Here is a 12,475-nt window from a genome sequence, read left to right as displayed (position 1 = left end):
TACTTCATAAAATAAGATGGCTAAAAAAATAATAGCTAGTTCTTTTGCTAACGGTATTTTTTTTTTTTGGGAAAGAGTGACCGATCAAAATAGAACCGAAAATCTGTGAATATAAACTAAAACAGTCATTCGGTGAAAAATCTATTCGCTGAAATTATTAATTAACTAATTAAATAAATATTCATTTCTATTTAATTTAATGGCGGTATTTTTCTTTTACTGTTGGTATATTTCGGTAAAAAATACCAACGTCAAATCGGACTTATTACCATTTTGTGTAGCCGGCTTTCATTGCGTTGCAACCCTGGCTGTCAGACAGAGAAAAAATCGGGGAAAGGAAAGCATTTTTTGGGGCGCGCTTGTTGTGTTGGAAAAAATCGCAAAGAAGCCAGTTAATTGGAAGTAGCGGCGAGTGCTCGACGAAAAGGTAACTCCGGGTAAGCACTATTCGGAATGGACTACCGCCAAATGAAGAACGACGCTTACGGCATTGGCCAGCGGCGCGGAATGGGGAGCTCCAGCGTCGGTGGTGGAGGAGGAGGCGGGATGTATTCCTCAAACTTCGGCGGTGGCGGTGGCGGCGGCGGTGGTAGTGGCGCCAATTTCGGCGGAGGCGGCAATAACAGTGGCGGAGGCTACGGCGGCAATAACAGTGGCGGAGGCTACGGCGGCAATCCAGGTGGCGGAGGCTACAGCGGCAACCGGAATTCCAGTCCAGATGGTGGCAACTTCAGTCGCGGTGGCGGTGGCGGTGGCTACAACAACATCAACAGTGGCGGCAACAACAGCTACCAACGTTCCGGAGACGGAGATCGGACCGGATTCAATCCAAGCAACCAGCGTTTCGGCGATAATTACCAGGACAACTTCCGTGGCGGACAGTCCTCCAATTTCGGACAAGCGAACCGGGGCTCATCCAATTCGGGCAACGTAGCCCGCTTGCTGGAACTGGAAAACCGCCTGCCCGGTAACTCTGGTAATTTTAACATGGACCGCAATCTGGACAACTATCGAGGACCCCAGTCGCAGGGAAGCGGCGATAGATTTTTCAACGATGAACCTAGAAATCAGGGATCTTTTGGTAACTTCGGTCCCAACGATGGAGTCCCATTTGGCGGCAACAGTGGTTCCTCCTTTAGCGGCAACAATGGCCCCTCTTTTGGTGGAAACAATGGCGCCACTTTTGGAGGCAATAATGGACCTTCCTTTGGAGGAAGCGATGTCCCTTTTGCTGGAAACACTGGCCCCTCATTCGGAGGAAACAATCAACGCAACTTCAACAATGACAATTTCTCAAACAGAGGTCCTAACTTTGATGACCAGCGTTCTGGCTTCAATGATTCCTACGGACGCGGTGGAAATCAGGGCAACTTTAGCCAGAACACTGGAAACTTTGGGGAGAACAATAGGGATTCAGGAAACTTCAACAACCGCGGACCGGCTATCGGAGGATCCGGAGGCCCAGGCTATAACCAAAATTCTGGTGGCAACTTTGGCAACAGCAACTCCGGAGGCGGCTTTAGCAACAACATTAGTCGCACCTTCCAAGACTCTCGCAACAACTGGAATAAATCGCAAACATCCTCGTTCCAGAACGCTGGCTATCAATCCAGCAGTAGGGGTGGTGGTGCCAGCGGAGGAGGAGGAGGCGGCGGCGTCGGAGGTGGAGGTGGTGGCGGCGGAGGAGCAGGAGGAGTTTGTGCCGGTGGCTCTGGATGGGAAGCTAGTCAGCGCGCCTTTAACTCGAAGCGCAATCAGCTGCAGAAGATGAATCTAAACAATGGTGGATCTGTCCGCAAGCCAGGTCCACAGCCTGCCGCCAGGGCGGTCCAGAACTTGCGCAACAATCCTCAGAAGGCTGCAGCAATCGTTAAAACCGCGGGCACGCCCATTGTGGCCAACAACAGGAACAACCAGCCTAACAAGCCCGCCAACCAGCGACCGGGCAATGCGGCTGGAGTACAAAAGAAACTACCCGTTGCAGCACCAACTCAGTATAAAGTCAACAACTTAGTTCCCAAGGCGAGTACGGCTGCAGTCGCCAACAAGAAGCCACCGGTGGCTGGACAAGCCGTGAGGAGCGGACCCCAAGCAGCCAGGACGGGACCACAGGGATTGAGAACTGGACCACAGGGATTGAAAACTGGACAACAGCTGCAGAAGACGGGACCACTGGCACCTAGGACTGGCCAGCAGGCAGTGAAAGGTGGACCACAAGTAGGCAAGCCAGCAGGAGTGCCTAATAGGCCACCAAATGCTCCTGGATACCCCGTCCAAGTTGGTAAGATGAAGTTTCTTTTTCTTAAACCTTTGTTTTAATAAGCTTAAAAACAAACGCTGTAAACAAGTTTAGTTAAGCAGATATTATTATGCAAATAAGTATATTCCGAGATGCTACAAAACTCTTCCAACTGAAGGACTGTTTCAATACCTTTGGTAGAGATTTCTGGAGCAACTAAGGAATAGTTTTACCACTCTTAAGTCCCTAATATATGATGCATTGCAGGCCAGAAGCGTGTAGCCCCAGCTCCACCGCTGGAAACTGAGGCTGCCTCCAAGTCGGTCAAGAAATGGCGACGCGTGGCACGCAAGCGCGGATTCCTAATTGGCGGATTCAGGATTCCCTATCTCAACGATCAGCCGAAAAAGCTCCCACAACCCGAGGCGGACTCATATGCCTTGACCTTCTTCGAACAAACCTTCAATTACAGTACAAACCAGGACGCCACCGAGGAGGACTTCCTAGAGGCAGCCGTAGTGCTCAACGAGGATTCGGAAGACGAATCGGTTGCCGACGACGCCAAGTCGGCTCGCAAGCTTTCGAAGCGCAACAGGAAGCGCATAAGGTCCGAATGGGCCCCGCTGAACGAATCGAAGAAATATAATGATTGGGGCAACTGGTGGAAGGACTACAAGAATGTGGGCGAGGAGATCGACCAACAGCTGTTGGAGTGCGGGAACCTGAACCTGGAGCATTGCTTCCTACCCAATCTGCCCAAGCTCACCACAGAGCAGGTGGTTTACGCCATCATAAAATCGGCACACTTCGGTCTCGAGAAGAATGCCGATGTGCCGTACGACACTATGAAGACCATCTTTACGTTGATGAACCGCACCCTTCTGGATAACCTTACGGATCTGAACATGGTGGAGATCCAGGACATCATTCGCGGCATACCCAACGACCTCTGGGTATACAAGTTGCGCAGCATGGTCTTCCTGTGGGCCAAATACAAGAGCATTACTAATTCCAAGTCCACCGCCGAGGACGACGTCAAGGATCAGCAGGCAATCGCCCGCGAATGGAAGAGTCCATGCTTCCACTGGCTGGCCAAACAGGCTTTCGACGAGCTAGTGGTGAGTTGATCAAATATTCTGCAACCTTTTTATAATCAACTAACACTAAACTCACTTCTTATAGGCAATCAGCGAAACCGAATGGAAAGACCACCGCACCGTCTTTCCCTCTATAGAGTAAATCAATTTGGAAATTAGACATACCCTCCTTCTCAACACCCAAACATACATTGGTCCCAACATTGGACCGAACAGAAAGTAGGTTCTTCTTCAGCATTATTTTATCGATTGTATGATTTTGCATCTAGTTGTATTAGAGACCTTTATTATTGCACACATGAAGAACCATCTCCTGACTTTAAGAAGTGGTCTGTAATTAAATCAGAATGCTTTTACAAATAAAAAAAAATTTACCCAGAACGGTGTATTATGCGCTCTGGGAAATTACTATAATACTGATCAGAAACGTTCTTCCTACTAGGAAGGTCGATTGCAATTATGTCTTGTATCTTCAAAACATGTATTTGGGTAAGATATATTAATTCAAGTTCATAAAATTGTATATGACGCTAGAAGAATCCTATTGATAAAGAAGTAGATTGTAATTGGAACGAATAAAAAATATATATCCAGCTCAAAAACAATTTTCTCATTAGACGGTGCCAAAATGTAAATTAAAATTAATTCAGCGTTTGAATATTTAAAGGATTATTTAAAGTTCGAATGTATATTAGATAAGATAAAATTGAATACGTGTAAAACTCATATCTTGGCTGAACTGCGAGATAAGATACACTGACTTAAGATGTCTTTAACAATTTTATTGCCAGCAACACAGTGTTTCACAAAGTGTTTATTGGTGTCTTTAATTTCTAGGTTACAATAGATTTGAGGATCGAATCCAATTCAAACTGGCTTATATAAGCATGGTTCATGGCGTGCAAATTAAGCGCCCAGCTGCTTGTAGAGGATGGGCACATAGTCGTCGTACTCCGCCTGGTAGAGGTTACCGGCAATGGGATTGCCGAGAGCGTACTTCCTAGCGAACTCCGCGATCTTGAAGCCGCCGCGTCCATCTGCGCTGTTGTTGGGCAGCTTCTTCTCGTCGAAGGTGAGCTTGCACCTCTGCTCGTAGATCAGGAAAACGTAGCGATGGAGTCCGGTGTCTGGTGGTGGACCGGATCCCACGTAGGCGGAGAGAACCTCGCCCTTGGCGACATCTGCACCGGGTATGTTGCCCACCAGCCAGTGGTGCCACTCCCTGAACTTGGGATCCTTGCGACTCGGCGCATCCGGATCGGTCATGCAGAGGGTGTACAGCTTATTGGCGTCCGCCTCCCACTTCACGCACGGCTCATCCTTCACCTGGGTGGGGGTCAGCACCTGACCCGGCTTCACGACAATATCGCCGGCATATTCCACCACAGCCGTCTGCGCCGGGGCCTTGGCGATCACATCCGGAACTACGCAGTGCTCCTCCATGGTTTTGTCTATTTTTTCGCAAGAATAGTGCCGCTGAGATGCGCTAAATGCAGAGATTGGTTCCCTGGTTAGGAAAGACTGGCTAAAAGTTTTCAGCGTTCTAATGGCGGCCGGAAAGTTGACAGCTGCATAGTTGACATTCACAGCGGTTGATCGGGATAAATCTTTTCTAAGTCCACTTAGAGCGCTGCGGTTGAGATTACGCAACACCCTGAACCGCGTAGAAATCATCCCTATTGCTTAAGTAAACCAAATTGGATTAATTAAGAAAACGGTTTACTGTTTTCTTTGCTGGCTGTATATCGATAAGCTGCGATTCACCTGGAAGCGATTAACTTGGCTATCGGTATCGATAGAAATGTAGTGTTTTTGAATTTCTATTTTTCTTCGAAAATATATGCGCAGTCTACTTGAAAAGGGCTTTCCGGGATGTGAAAATTAAGTTGTGAATACTTGAAGCAACTGAAAGCATCATGGCATGGGTGCCCAAGACGCGGTTCGAGCACGACCTGGTGCAATTGGAGCCGGGCTTTAATCTGGTTCATGGACAGATCGCCTACGAGCTGATGAAGAAACAGGAGTTCTCAAAAGTCGTCCCCATGAATACCTACGAGTACTTGGCAGCCCGTGAAGATCTACTTGGATATGGGACGCCAGGCGGAAAGGGGCGGGAAATCCGTCAAAGTCTGCAAATGATGGAGAAGATTCAGAGAGTAGCTGGCACCAAGCCGCTGGGCGAGCACGCCACAATGGAGGACTGGGAGGACACCACAACGGTGGAGAAAGAGGCGTTGGCCATCATCCGGAACTTCGGAAGAATGCCAATTAGACAGGATCCACTACCCCTCCATCCACAGACTCGCTTACCTAAGGCAGTTCAAAATAAAAGCCAGCGATTTCCTCTGATCACAGATCCCGAATTCTTCACACCACGTAAGATTCGCAGACCAAAGGAGCTACCGCCAGAGGAATACAGTCCTAATAGCTCAGCAGATGACTCATTCCACACCGCTGAAAGTCTGAGCAGCTGCATTTGGCTGTACGGATCAAAATATCCAGAAAAGAGTAGCAAAGAGAGTAGGATGGACAACTTTATTGAATTATATTAAGACAATCCCAGTTGAGCTGGGTAAGAACAAGGAGATAGAAGACTTATATTACAAATTTGATAAGGAATTAGTTAAATGCGACCATAATCGAGCTAAGAGCATGTACTGAATAATTTGAAATAAATATTGTTTAAAGTTCAATTTGCAACGGTCTACACTTGTCTATGTAAGTCGCATTTTGAAGAGGAAGTTATAACAGTTTTTTCTTTACTTTTTTTAATCACAAATGTATGGTATTATTAAACCAGTCATATTTGCTGTATCTAATCACTTCAAAACGCTTAACTTGTATTACTGTGCAATTTATTCAGTTAATACCATGTATATCCTATGAAAAACCAACGAAAACCATTTTGGGTTTATATCAAAAATAAAAATACAATTACAAATCATTTTCGTAAAGTAAGTCGTGTTTAATATAAGTGTAACCTAAACCTACGGTCTTATACTAGCGAATGTATGAATAACAAGAGTGATGGAACAATAGATGGCGATGAGATGAAGGTGAATGCAGGTGATATGCACAGATATTTGGACCAATGCTTCGTTTACGGAGTAAAACCAACCTTGTCTTCAGGTCAACCGCTGCAAGGGATGCAACTAGACCTGGTAGCGCTGCTTGTGTCAGGCCTTCCGGAAGATGTCGCTGGATCCGTAGGACAGGCGGCGTTCCTTGGTATTGCTGGTGACCAGCACCTCCTCGTCGAACTGCGACACTCGCTGCATTTTCGGTCGCATCAGACCTCGTACATCGTTTAGCGATATATCAATATCTCTGAAAGCGTTGAGCAGGAACACAGCTGTGATAACGATGAGGAAGCCGCACACATCGCCGAGGATATCGTCGAACCGCATGTGGGTGAACTCCTTGAACAGGATGGCAGAGGCAGCTATCACCAGGGTGGTGAACATCACATAGTACACTGGAGTCACTATACTAGTATTGAATATATCCAGCGCCTTGTTCAGATAGTTCATCTGGATGGCTATGAAAGTGACGGTGACCACGATCAAGAACCATGGCATCCATGTGAGGAACACGTTTCCTCCGTTATTCAGCGTCTGCCGAATGGCTAGGCCCAATGCCTTGCAAGACATCACAGTCAGAGAACCGATTCCGGAGCACAAGAAGATATAAACCACCACGTTGGTGTGGCCATGGCGTGGGGCAATAAAGCAGGCCACAAACACCGAGGAGCCAACGATGCAGATCACGTACAGGATGAACACCGGGTCCAACAGCATGTCAAATAGAAGCTGCAGATCCTCGACCTCCTTCTCTTTGGGCGAGTGAATCACAATGATGGTGGATCCCAGTATGCACAGAAAGCAGCCTATCTTTCCCAGCAGGTTAAGCTTCTCGTTCAGGAATCTGGAGGCCATCACGGCTGAGATGATTACACTCAGAGCGCCCAACGGGGTGACCAACGAAGCGGGGGCAAAGGCGTAGGCCGCAAAGTTGGCCGCTTCTCCCACACCCACTGAAAGAAATAAGCATAGCCAGTGAGTCATAAGGTCAGTGTGATAAGGGGTTCTGTTTTCCTGATAATATACCCTTGCAGGCGGTATTCAAATTTCCGGAGAAGGTTCGCTACTAATATTCGATTTTATAGATTAACCAAGCTTCTAAGCACATATGCACGTAACTGTTATCAGTCTGTTTTAAAGATTGTTTGTTAAATGTTTATAAATGCTCTAATTTGCGTTGTGCGACGTAGGTAATCGAAAACTATTAAACTCTGACTTCTGTGCTATTTCTTATGTTCCAAAAACCGATCCATCTTAATCAGATTATTTCTTGGAATTTGGAAATATTCAAATGACATATATCAGGAACGCAAGTTTGCGATAGCATGAAACATTTTATGAAAAACAAATATTTACTAATCACTCTGAATATGGAATATACGGAAAAGGGTTATCCTCACTAAGTTATCATAGCTTTTGAATTTCACAGTATCTTAACACCATTACTCATAGAACATATAAACACTAGAATATTCACACTGCAAGGGTATTCCGGAAACCAAGTGTTCATTGATTCGTTCTTCACTCACTTGTTAGAAGACCCGCCCACCAGATCCACTCCCTCAGATATCCAAATCCTCCGGCTGACGCCCGCACCTCGCCGTACCTGCTCAGTCGAATGAGCGCCTTCTTCTTGATGATGAAGCTGGAGCCGATGAAGAAGCAGGAGGAGATCGCCAGGCCAACGCCGATGTAGAAGTCCGTATTGGACACTGCCTCCGCCACCGAAAGGGGAGCGGTGTCAGGCGATTGGTTGGCTTCTCCCGGGAGCATGCCCCCCACCGTCATCTGGGGCATCTGCAGTGATGAGGCTTCGCCGTCGCTGTTCATGGCTAATCCGCTATGTGATCCGCTCCTGCTTTTTGCACTAGGAAGTCTGAGTCACAAGCCAACAACGAATCTCAGAGTGGCTGCATGCGGACAGCGGGAAAATACCACACTCAGTGATGGCAGCTGGACTTACTGCAATTACTAGCCAAGTTAGCTATTTTTCTAGCCATAACTCCACAGGCTTACTTTACCGAAACTGTGAAATTGTAAAGGTTATTTTTACTTTTCTTTGCTTAAAGATTACAGTTGCTAATTTTTTTGATTAAACGCTAAATATGTGCCAGGAAAGTTGATGAATATATACATATTAATATACAATATAAAAAATAAAATTTATTATTATATAGCATTCCGTTCGCCGTAACTTTGTTTTCTGTTTAGCTATACTAATATCTAGCTATTTTTGGCCAGAGCTGGCACTTAGTTGCCATTCACAGCGAACGATTCCACCCACAATGAAAACAAAACGTGCAACCGGCCAACGAAATGCCGCCAAAGTCGAGCAGCAAGAAAAACCAGGTTACTTGGTACCACTGCGAGTCCTGCGGCGTCCACATTCCTTCGAAAGCGAGAGAGAACCACGAGGGCTTGTGCTCTTCAATCAGCCAGGACGATGTTGGCCCTGATTCCGAGGCGGAGTACGTCCGGAGTGGGGCAATCTATACGAGAAGCCTTCAGCAGCGAAACTTTGAGGTGGAGTCCCTAAAGGATCTGCCCGCCAAGTATGCCAATATGATAGTCTTCGTCTCCGAGGGTGCGATGCAATTGGCACAGCTGCACATCGGACAACATGTGGTGCTGGAAGCTCCTTCGACGTCGGAGCAGCCGCTGGTTAGGATTGTATGGCCCACAACGGAGCAATTCCTCACCACAGTATTTGTCAGTGAAGGGGGTAGGTTACTCGAACTTTAAAAAGTGTTTTGAGCACTAAATATTTTAGTTTTTACCAGATTTTAAACTCCATTGTACGCAATTAAGAGGAAAGCTACTCAAGATCTCTGCCCTGCCTCCCAGTCGCCTCACTGCGGCTGCCAGCATTTCCATGAAGCATATAAACGGCACAGAGACTTCCCTGAAGTTAGGACAACTACAGGACGCCATTGCCCTTCTCAAAAGAGACATGGTTAACAGGGTATTCTGCAAGGACAGTCTGATATACATGAATTTCTTTAACAAATCGCTAACTTTTCGCCTGGAGCGATGGCAGAGTACAGTGGAAGAGGCTCTTGCTGGTCTCAGCCTAGATTCCAAAGCGTTGCAGTTCATCCAGGTTACTAACGTTACCAAGGTTCAACTAATAGAAAATGCAAATCAGCAGCAGGTGGAGCAGAAGATAAGTCACAGGATCATCAAATCCCAAATAGGCGGGCTCGATAGGCAATTGCAACTAGTGGAGGAGAGCATGGAGTACGCTTTGGGCTTCCGAGCATTGCCTGCAGGTAAGTTGAACCTAAGATTCACATGTAACCTATTTATTGTTTTATATTTAAGGCCTCAGGGTTTCCCGCGGACTGCTCCTGTACGGCGCCACTGGCTGTGGCAAGTCCATGGTTCTGGAGGCCATGTGTGCAGTGGCAGAGGAGCGTAGTCAGGAACGTGTCCAGCTGATACGCATTAACAGCGGCGAAGTCTACAGCAAATTCCTGGGTGAAACGGAACAGAAACTAAGTGCTATTTTTGAGCGTGCCTACAATCACTATCCGCACCCAACGTTGCTGCTGATTGAGGATGTCCATAACTTGTGTCCCAAGCAGGAAAGCAGCGATCTTGTCAAGCGAGTCTCATTGGCCTTTCTATCCCTACTGGATCAGCTAAGTAGTCCCAGCCAGCTAAAGGGAAGCAAAACTTTCGTCCTGGCCACTAGTTCTCAGATCGATGCCCTGCATCCGAGCATTCGGCGAGCTGGTCGATTGGACAGCGAAGTGGAGTTGGGTGCTCCCAGCTCTCAGGCAAGGCTGGAAATTCTGAAATGCCTCATCCAGTCGGTGGAGCATCAGCTGAGTGATGAGGAAGTGGAGCACGTTGCATCTATTACCCATGGCTACGTGGGAGCAGACCTAGCAAATCTCGTTTATGCAGCCATGCTTCAGGCGCAACCGAATCCCCTACAAATGCTGCACCTACAAGCTGCTCTGACCCGCATCAAACCATCGGCGATGCGTGAGGTGCTCATCGAATGCCCCAATGTGCAGTGGTCAGACATTGGCGGTCAATCCGAGCTCCGTTTGGCGATGCAGCAGGCCATCGAGTGGCCACTGCTGCATGCGGATAAGTTCCAACGCCTGGGCATCAAGCCGCCAAGGGGTATCCTCATGTTTGGACCGCCAGGAAACTCAAAAACCATGATTGCCAAGGCCCTTGCCACCGAAAGCAAGCTTAATTTCCTGTCCATCAAGGGACCAGAGCTCTTTTCCATGTGGGTTGGCGAATCGGAGCGAGCGGTGCGAGAGGTCTTCCGAAAAGCTCGTCAGGTGGCACCCGCCATAGTTTTCTTCGACGAAATCGACGCCATCGGTGGTGAGCGTTCGGAGGGCGATGGTTCCTGCTCTGGTTCTTCCGTAAAAGAGCGAGTTCTCACGCAACTGCTCACCGAACTGGATGGCGTGGAGGCCCTGCAAAATGTCACCATAGTGGCTGCCACCAATCGTCCAGATATGATCGATAAGGCGCTGCTTCGTCCGGGCAGAATTGACCGAATTCTCTACGTAGGACTACCACAATGCGAAGCACGCAAGGAAATCCTAAAGATCAAACTTCGTGCCATGCCGATATCGAATGATGTGGACATGGAGAAGTTGGTGCAGCTGACGGAGGGATATTCCGGAGCAGAAATACAAGCCGTGTGCCATGAGGCTGCCCTGAGAGCCTTGGAGCAAAGCTTTGAAGCGGAGGATGTAAAGTGGACGGACTTTGAGCACGCTTTGAAGACGGTGCCTCCGCGGACTAGCCCTGAATTGCTAAAACTCTATGAAGATTACCTCAAACGAAAGTAGATTTAGTGATCGGGTGACTATATCAACGACATGGGCAAATGCTTTAGCTGCTTATAACTATTTTAAGATTGATTGTGATGACTGTTGAGGCAGAATCTGCCAAACAATGACGATAAGATTACAGAAAACAAATCTGCTTAATTGGCTAAAAGAAATTACCTTGTTATTACCTCTTTAAACCTCTTTACTGGATCTGCCTTTAAACCAAACTGCTTATTGTAAAGTAAAACCGATTAGAGATATATGGTCGACTTTGGTGCTTAGCCCGTTAAAATTATAATTTAGTGTCTACAGATTAGACTATCAAGATAAGATGGCGAAAACAGACTTATCGGTGATAACTTCAATGCTCTGTTTTTACCCTCTAAAAATGAAGAGTATCATTCTCTTGATTGAGAACATCAAGAGCCAACGTTAAGATCTAAACAAATTTCCAATTAATGCGTCACTTAATTGCCAATAAACTGATGTGGAACAACCTAAGAATCTTGATTTTTGTTGGTGTGTGATAAATTGGCTTACTTTGCAATCATGCGAAGGGAGAGCTGGGTGTCACCAAAATACAACTTATTTTAAATGTATCACTTTCAGTGCTCTGTGATCTATAACCCAATCCATAAGCGCGTCAAGTTATTGTTTTTGAAATGCTCCCAGTTAATTGAATGTAGATAAATGAATATTTCACGGTCTTTTGAGGTCATACAGTAGTTGCCAAAAATATATGAATGTTGTACATTTTAATCTCATGATGAGTTACCAAAACATATATTCATTTTTGGGTTTTTTTATGTCTTATCATTAACATTAGCTGTCATTGAACTTTCGCACATGGGTTAAACATACGCCCAAATACATACATATGTGGGAATATTTCGCAATGTACGAATTTTATGGTTAAACAGTAGCTACAATAATTTTTATTGGACAATAAGTCGTTCTAGAATTTGCAATATATCGGATATATTTATTTTTTCAAGCGTATTTTTAGAACCAATTATTTAATGCAAATTATGATTCATATAGCTAAGCATATTCCCCTTAAAAATAGAACTATAAGTTGATTCGTACCCAAATATACACATGATAGTTTTTTATTTATAAATTAAATAGAAAATATGTTTTTTGTGGTAATATATTTATATAAATCTCTGTCACAACACTAAATAAAGTGTATCTTTTTAAAATCCTTTCTTATGATGTAATACTGGACTCTGGGATGATAGATCTTGGACCCCT

The 12,475-nt window shown here is 46.0% G+C and overlaps 5 protein-coding genes across 5 annotated transcripts; 3 read left to right on the top strand and 2 right to left on the bottom strand.

The window, feature by feature from the left end:
- The first annotated feature begins 303 nt into the window (after positions 1-303).
- LOC122615165 (uncharacterized transmembrane protein DDB_G0289901) lies at positions 304-3,904 on the top strand. The gene is made up of 3 exons (XM_043790090.1): positions 304-2,281; positions 2,507-3,357; positions 3,422-3,904. The coding sequence occupies exons 1-3, from the start codon at positions 454-456 to the stop codon at positions 3,476-3,478; spliced, it is 2,736 nt and encodes a 911-aa protein (XP_043646025.1). The 5' UTR covers positions 304-453; the 3' UTR covers positions 3,479-3,904.
- Positions 3,905-4,097: 193 nt separating this feature from the next.
- On the bottom strand, positions 4,098-5,127 carry LOC122625968 (protein D3). Its single transcript, XM_043806048.1, has one exon. The coding sequence runs from the start codon at positions 5,008-5,010 to the stop codon at positions 4,243-4,245; it is 768 nt and encodes a 255-aa protein (XP_043661983.1). The 5' UTR covers positions 5,011-5,127; the 3' UTR covers positions 4,098-4,242.
- A 99-nt stretch (positions 5,128-5,226) lies between these two features.
- On the top strand, positions 5,227-6,145 carry LOC122625976. The gene has a single exon (XM_043806060.1). It carries the CDS (start codon positions 5,253-5,255, stop codon positions 5,886-5,888), a length of 636 nt encoding a protein of 211 aa, XP_043661995.1. The 5' UTR covers positions 5,227-5,252; the 3' UTR covers positions 5,889-6,145.
- A 132-nt stretch (positions 6,146-6,277) lies between these two features.
- LOC122625959 (magnesium transporter NIPA2) lies at positions 6,278-8,370 on the bottom strand. Its single transcript, XM_043806036.1, has 2 exons — positions 7,946-8,370; positions 6,278-7,369 (listed from the first exon to the last, which is right to left on the bottom strand). Exons 1-2 carry the CDS (start codon positions 8,244-8,246, stop codon positions 6,513-6,515), a joined length of 1,158 nt encoding a protein of 385 aa, XP_043661971.1. The 5' UTR covers positions 8,247-8,370; the 3' UTR covers positions 6,278-6,512.
- Positions 8,371-8,693: 323 nt separating this feature from the next.
- On the top strand, positions 8,694-12,001 carry LOC122618966 (ATPase family protein 2 homolog). The gene is made up of 3 exons (XM_043795570.1): positions 8,694-9,138; positions 9,197-9,685; positions 9,738-12,001. Exons 1-3 carry the CDS (start codon positions 8,733-8,735, stop codon positions 11,237-11,239), a joined length of 2,397 nt encoding a protein of 798 aa, XP_043651505.1. The 5' UTR covers positions 8,694-8,732; the 3' UTR covers positions 11,240-12,001.
- Positions 12,002-12,475: the final 474 nt, after the last annotated feature.

This window comes from Drosophila teissieri, chromosome 2L (genome assembly GCF_016746235.2).
Source record: "Drosophila teissieri strain GT53w chromosome 2L, Prin_Dtei_1.1, whole genome shotgun sequence".
NCBI classification, from domain to species: Eukaryota; Metazoa; Arthropoda; class Insecta; order Diptera; family Drosophilidae; genus Drosophila; species Drosophila teissieri.
The sequence above is the reverse complement of the archived record's forward strand: the minus strand, read 5'-3'. Positions and strand labels throughout refer to the sequence as shown.

Bases quoted from the DNA above. Each gene is read 5' to 3' on its own strand.
- LOC122615165 (XM_043790090.1), top strand. From the start codon at position 454: ATGGACTACCGCCAAATGAAGAACGACGCTTACGGCATTGGCCAGCGG. The intron at 2,282-2,506 runs GTAAGATGAAGT...GATGCATTGCAG, and splicing joins TGGATACCCCGTCCAAGTTG to GCCAGAAGCGTGTAGCCCCA. The intron at 3,358-3,421 runs GTGAGTTGATCA...CACTTCTTATAG, and splicing joins AGGCTTTCGACGAGCTAGTG to GCAATCAGCGAAACCGAATG.
- LOC122625968 (XM_043806048.1), bottom strand. From the start codon at position 5,010: ATGATTTCTACGCGGTTCAGGGTGTTGCGTAATCTCAACCGCAGCGCT.
- LOC122625976 (XM_043806060.1), top strand. From the start codon at position 5,253: ATGGCATGGGTGCCCAAGACGCGGTTCGAGCACGACCTGGTGCAATTG.
- LOC122625959 (XM_043806036.1), bottom strand. From the start codon at position 8,246: ATGAACAGCGACGGCGAAGCCTCATCACTGCAGATGCCCCAGATGACG. The intron at 7,370-7,945 runs GTGAGTGAAGAA...TATTTCTTTCAG, and splicing joins GTGGGCGGGTCTTCTAACAA to TGGGTGTGGGAGAAGCGGCC.
- LOC122618966 (XM_043795570.1), top strand. From the start codon at position 8,733: ATGCCGCCAAAGTCGAGCAGCAAGAAAAACCAGGTTACTTGGTACCAC. The intron at 9,139-9,196 runs GTAGGTTACTCG...AGTTTTTACCAG, and splicing joins AGTATTTGTCAGTGAAGGGG to ATTTTAAACTCCATTGTACG. The intron at 9,686-9,737 runs GTAAGTTGAACC...TTTATATTTAAG, and splicing joins CTTCCGAGCATTGCCTGCAG to GCCTCAGGGTTTCCCGCGGA.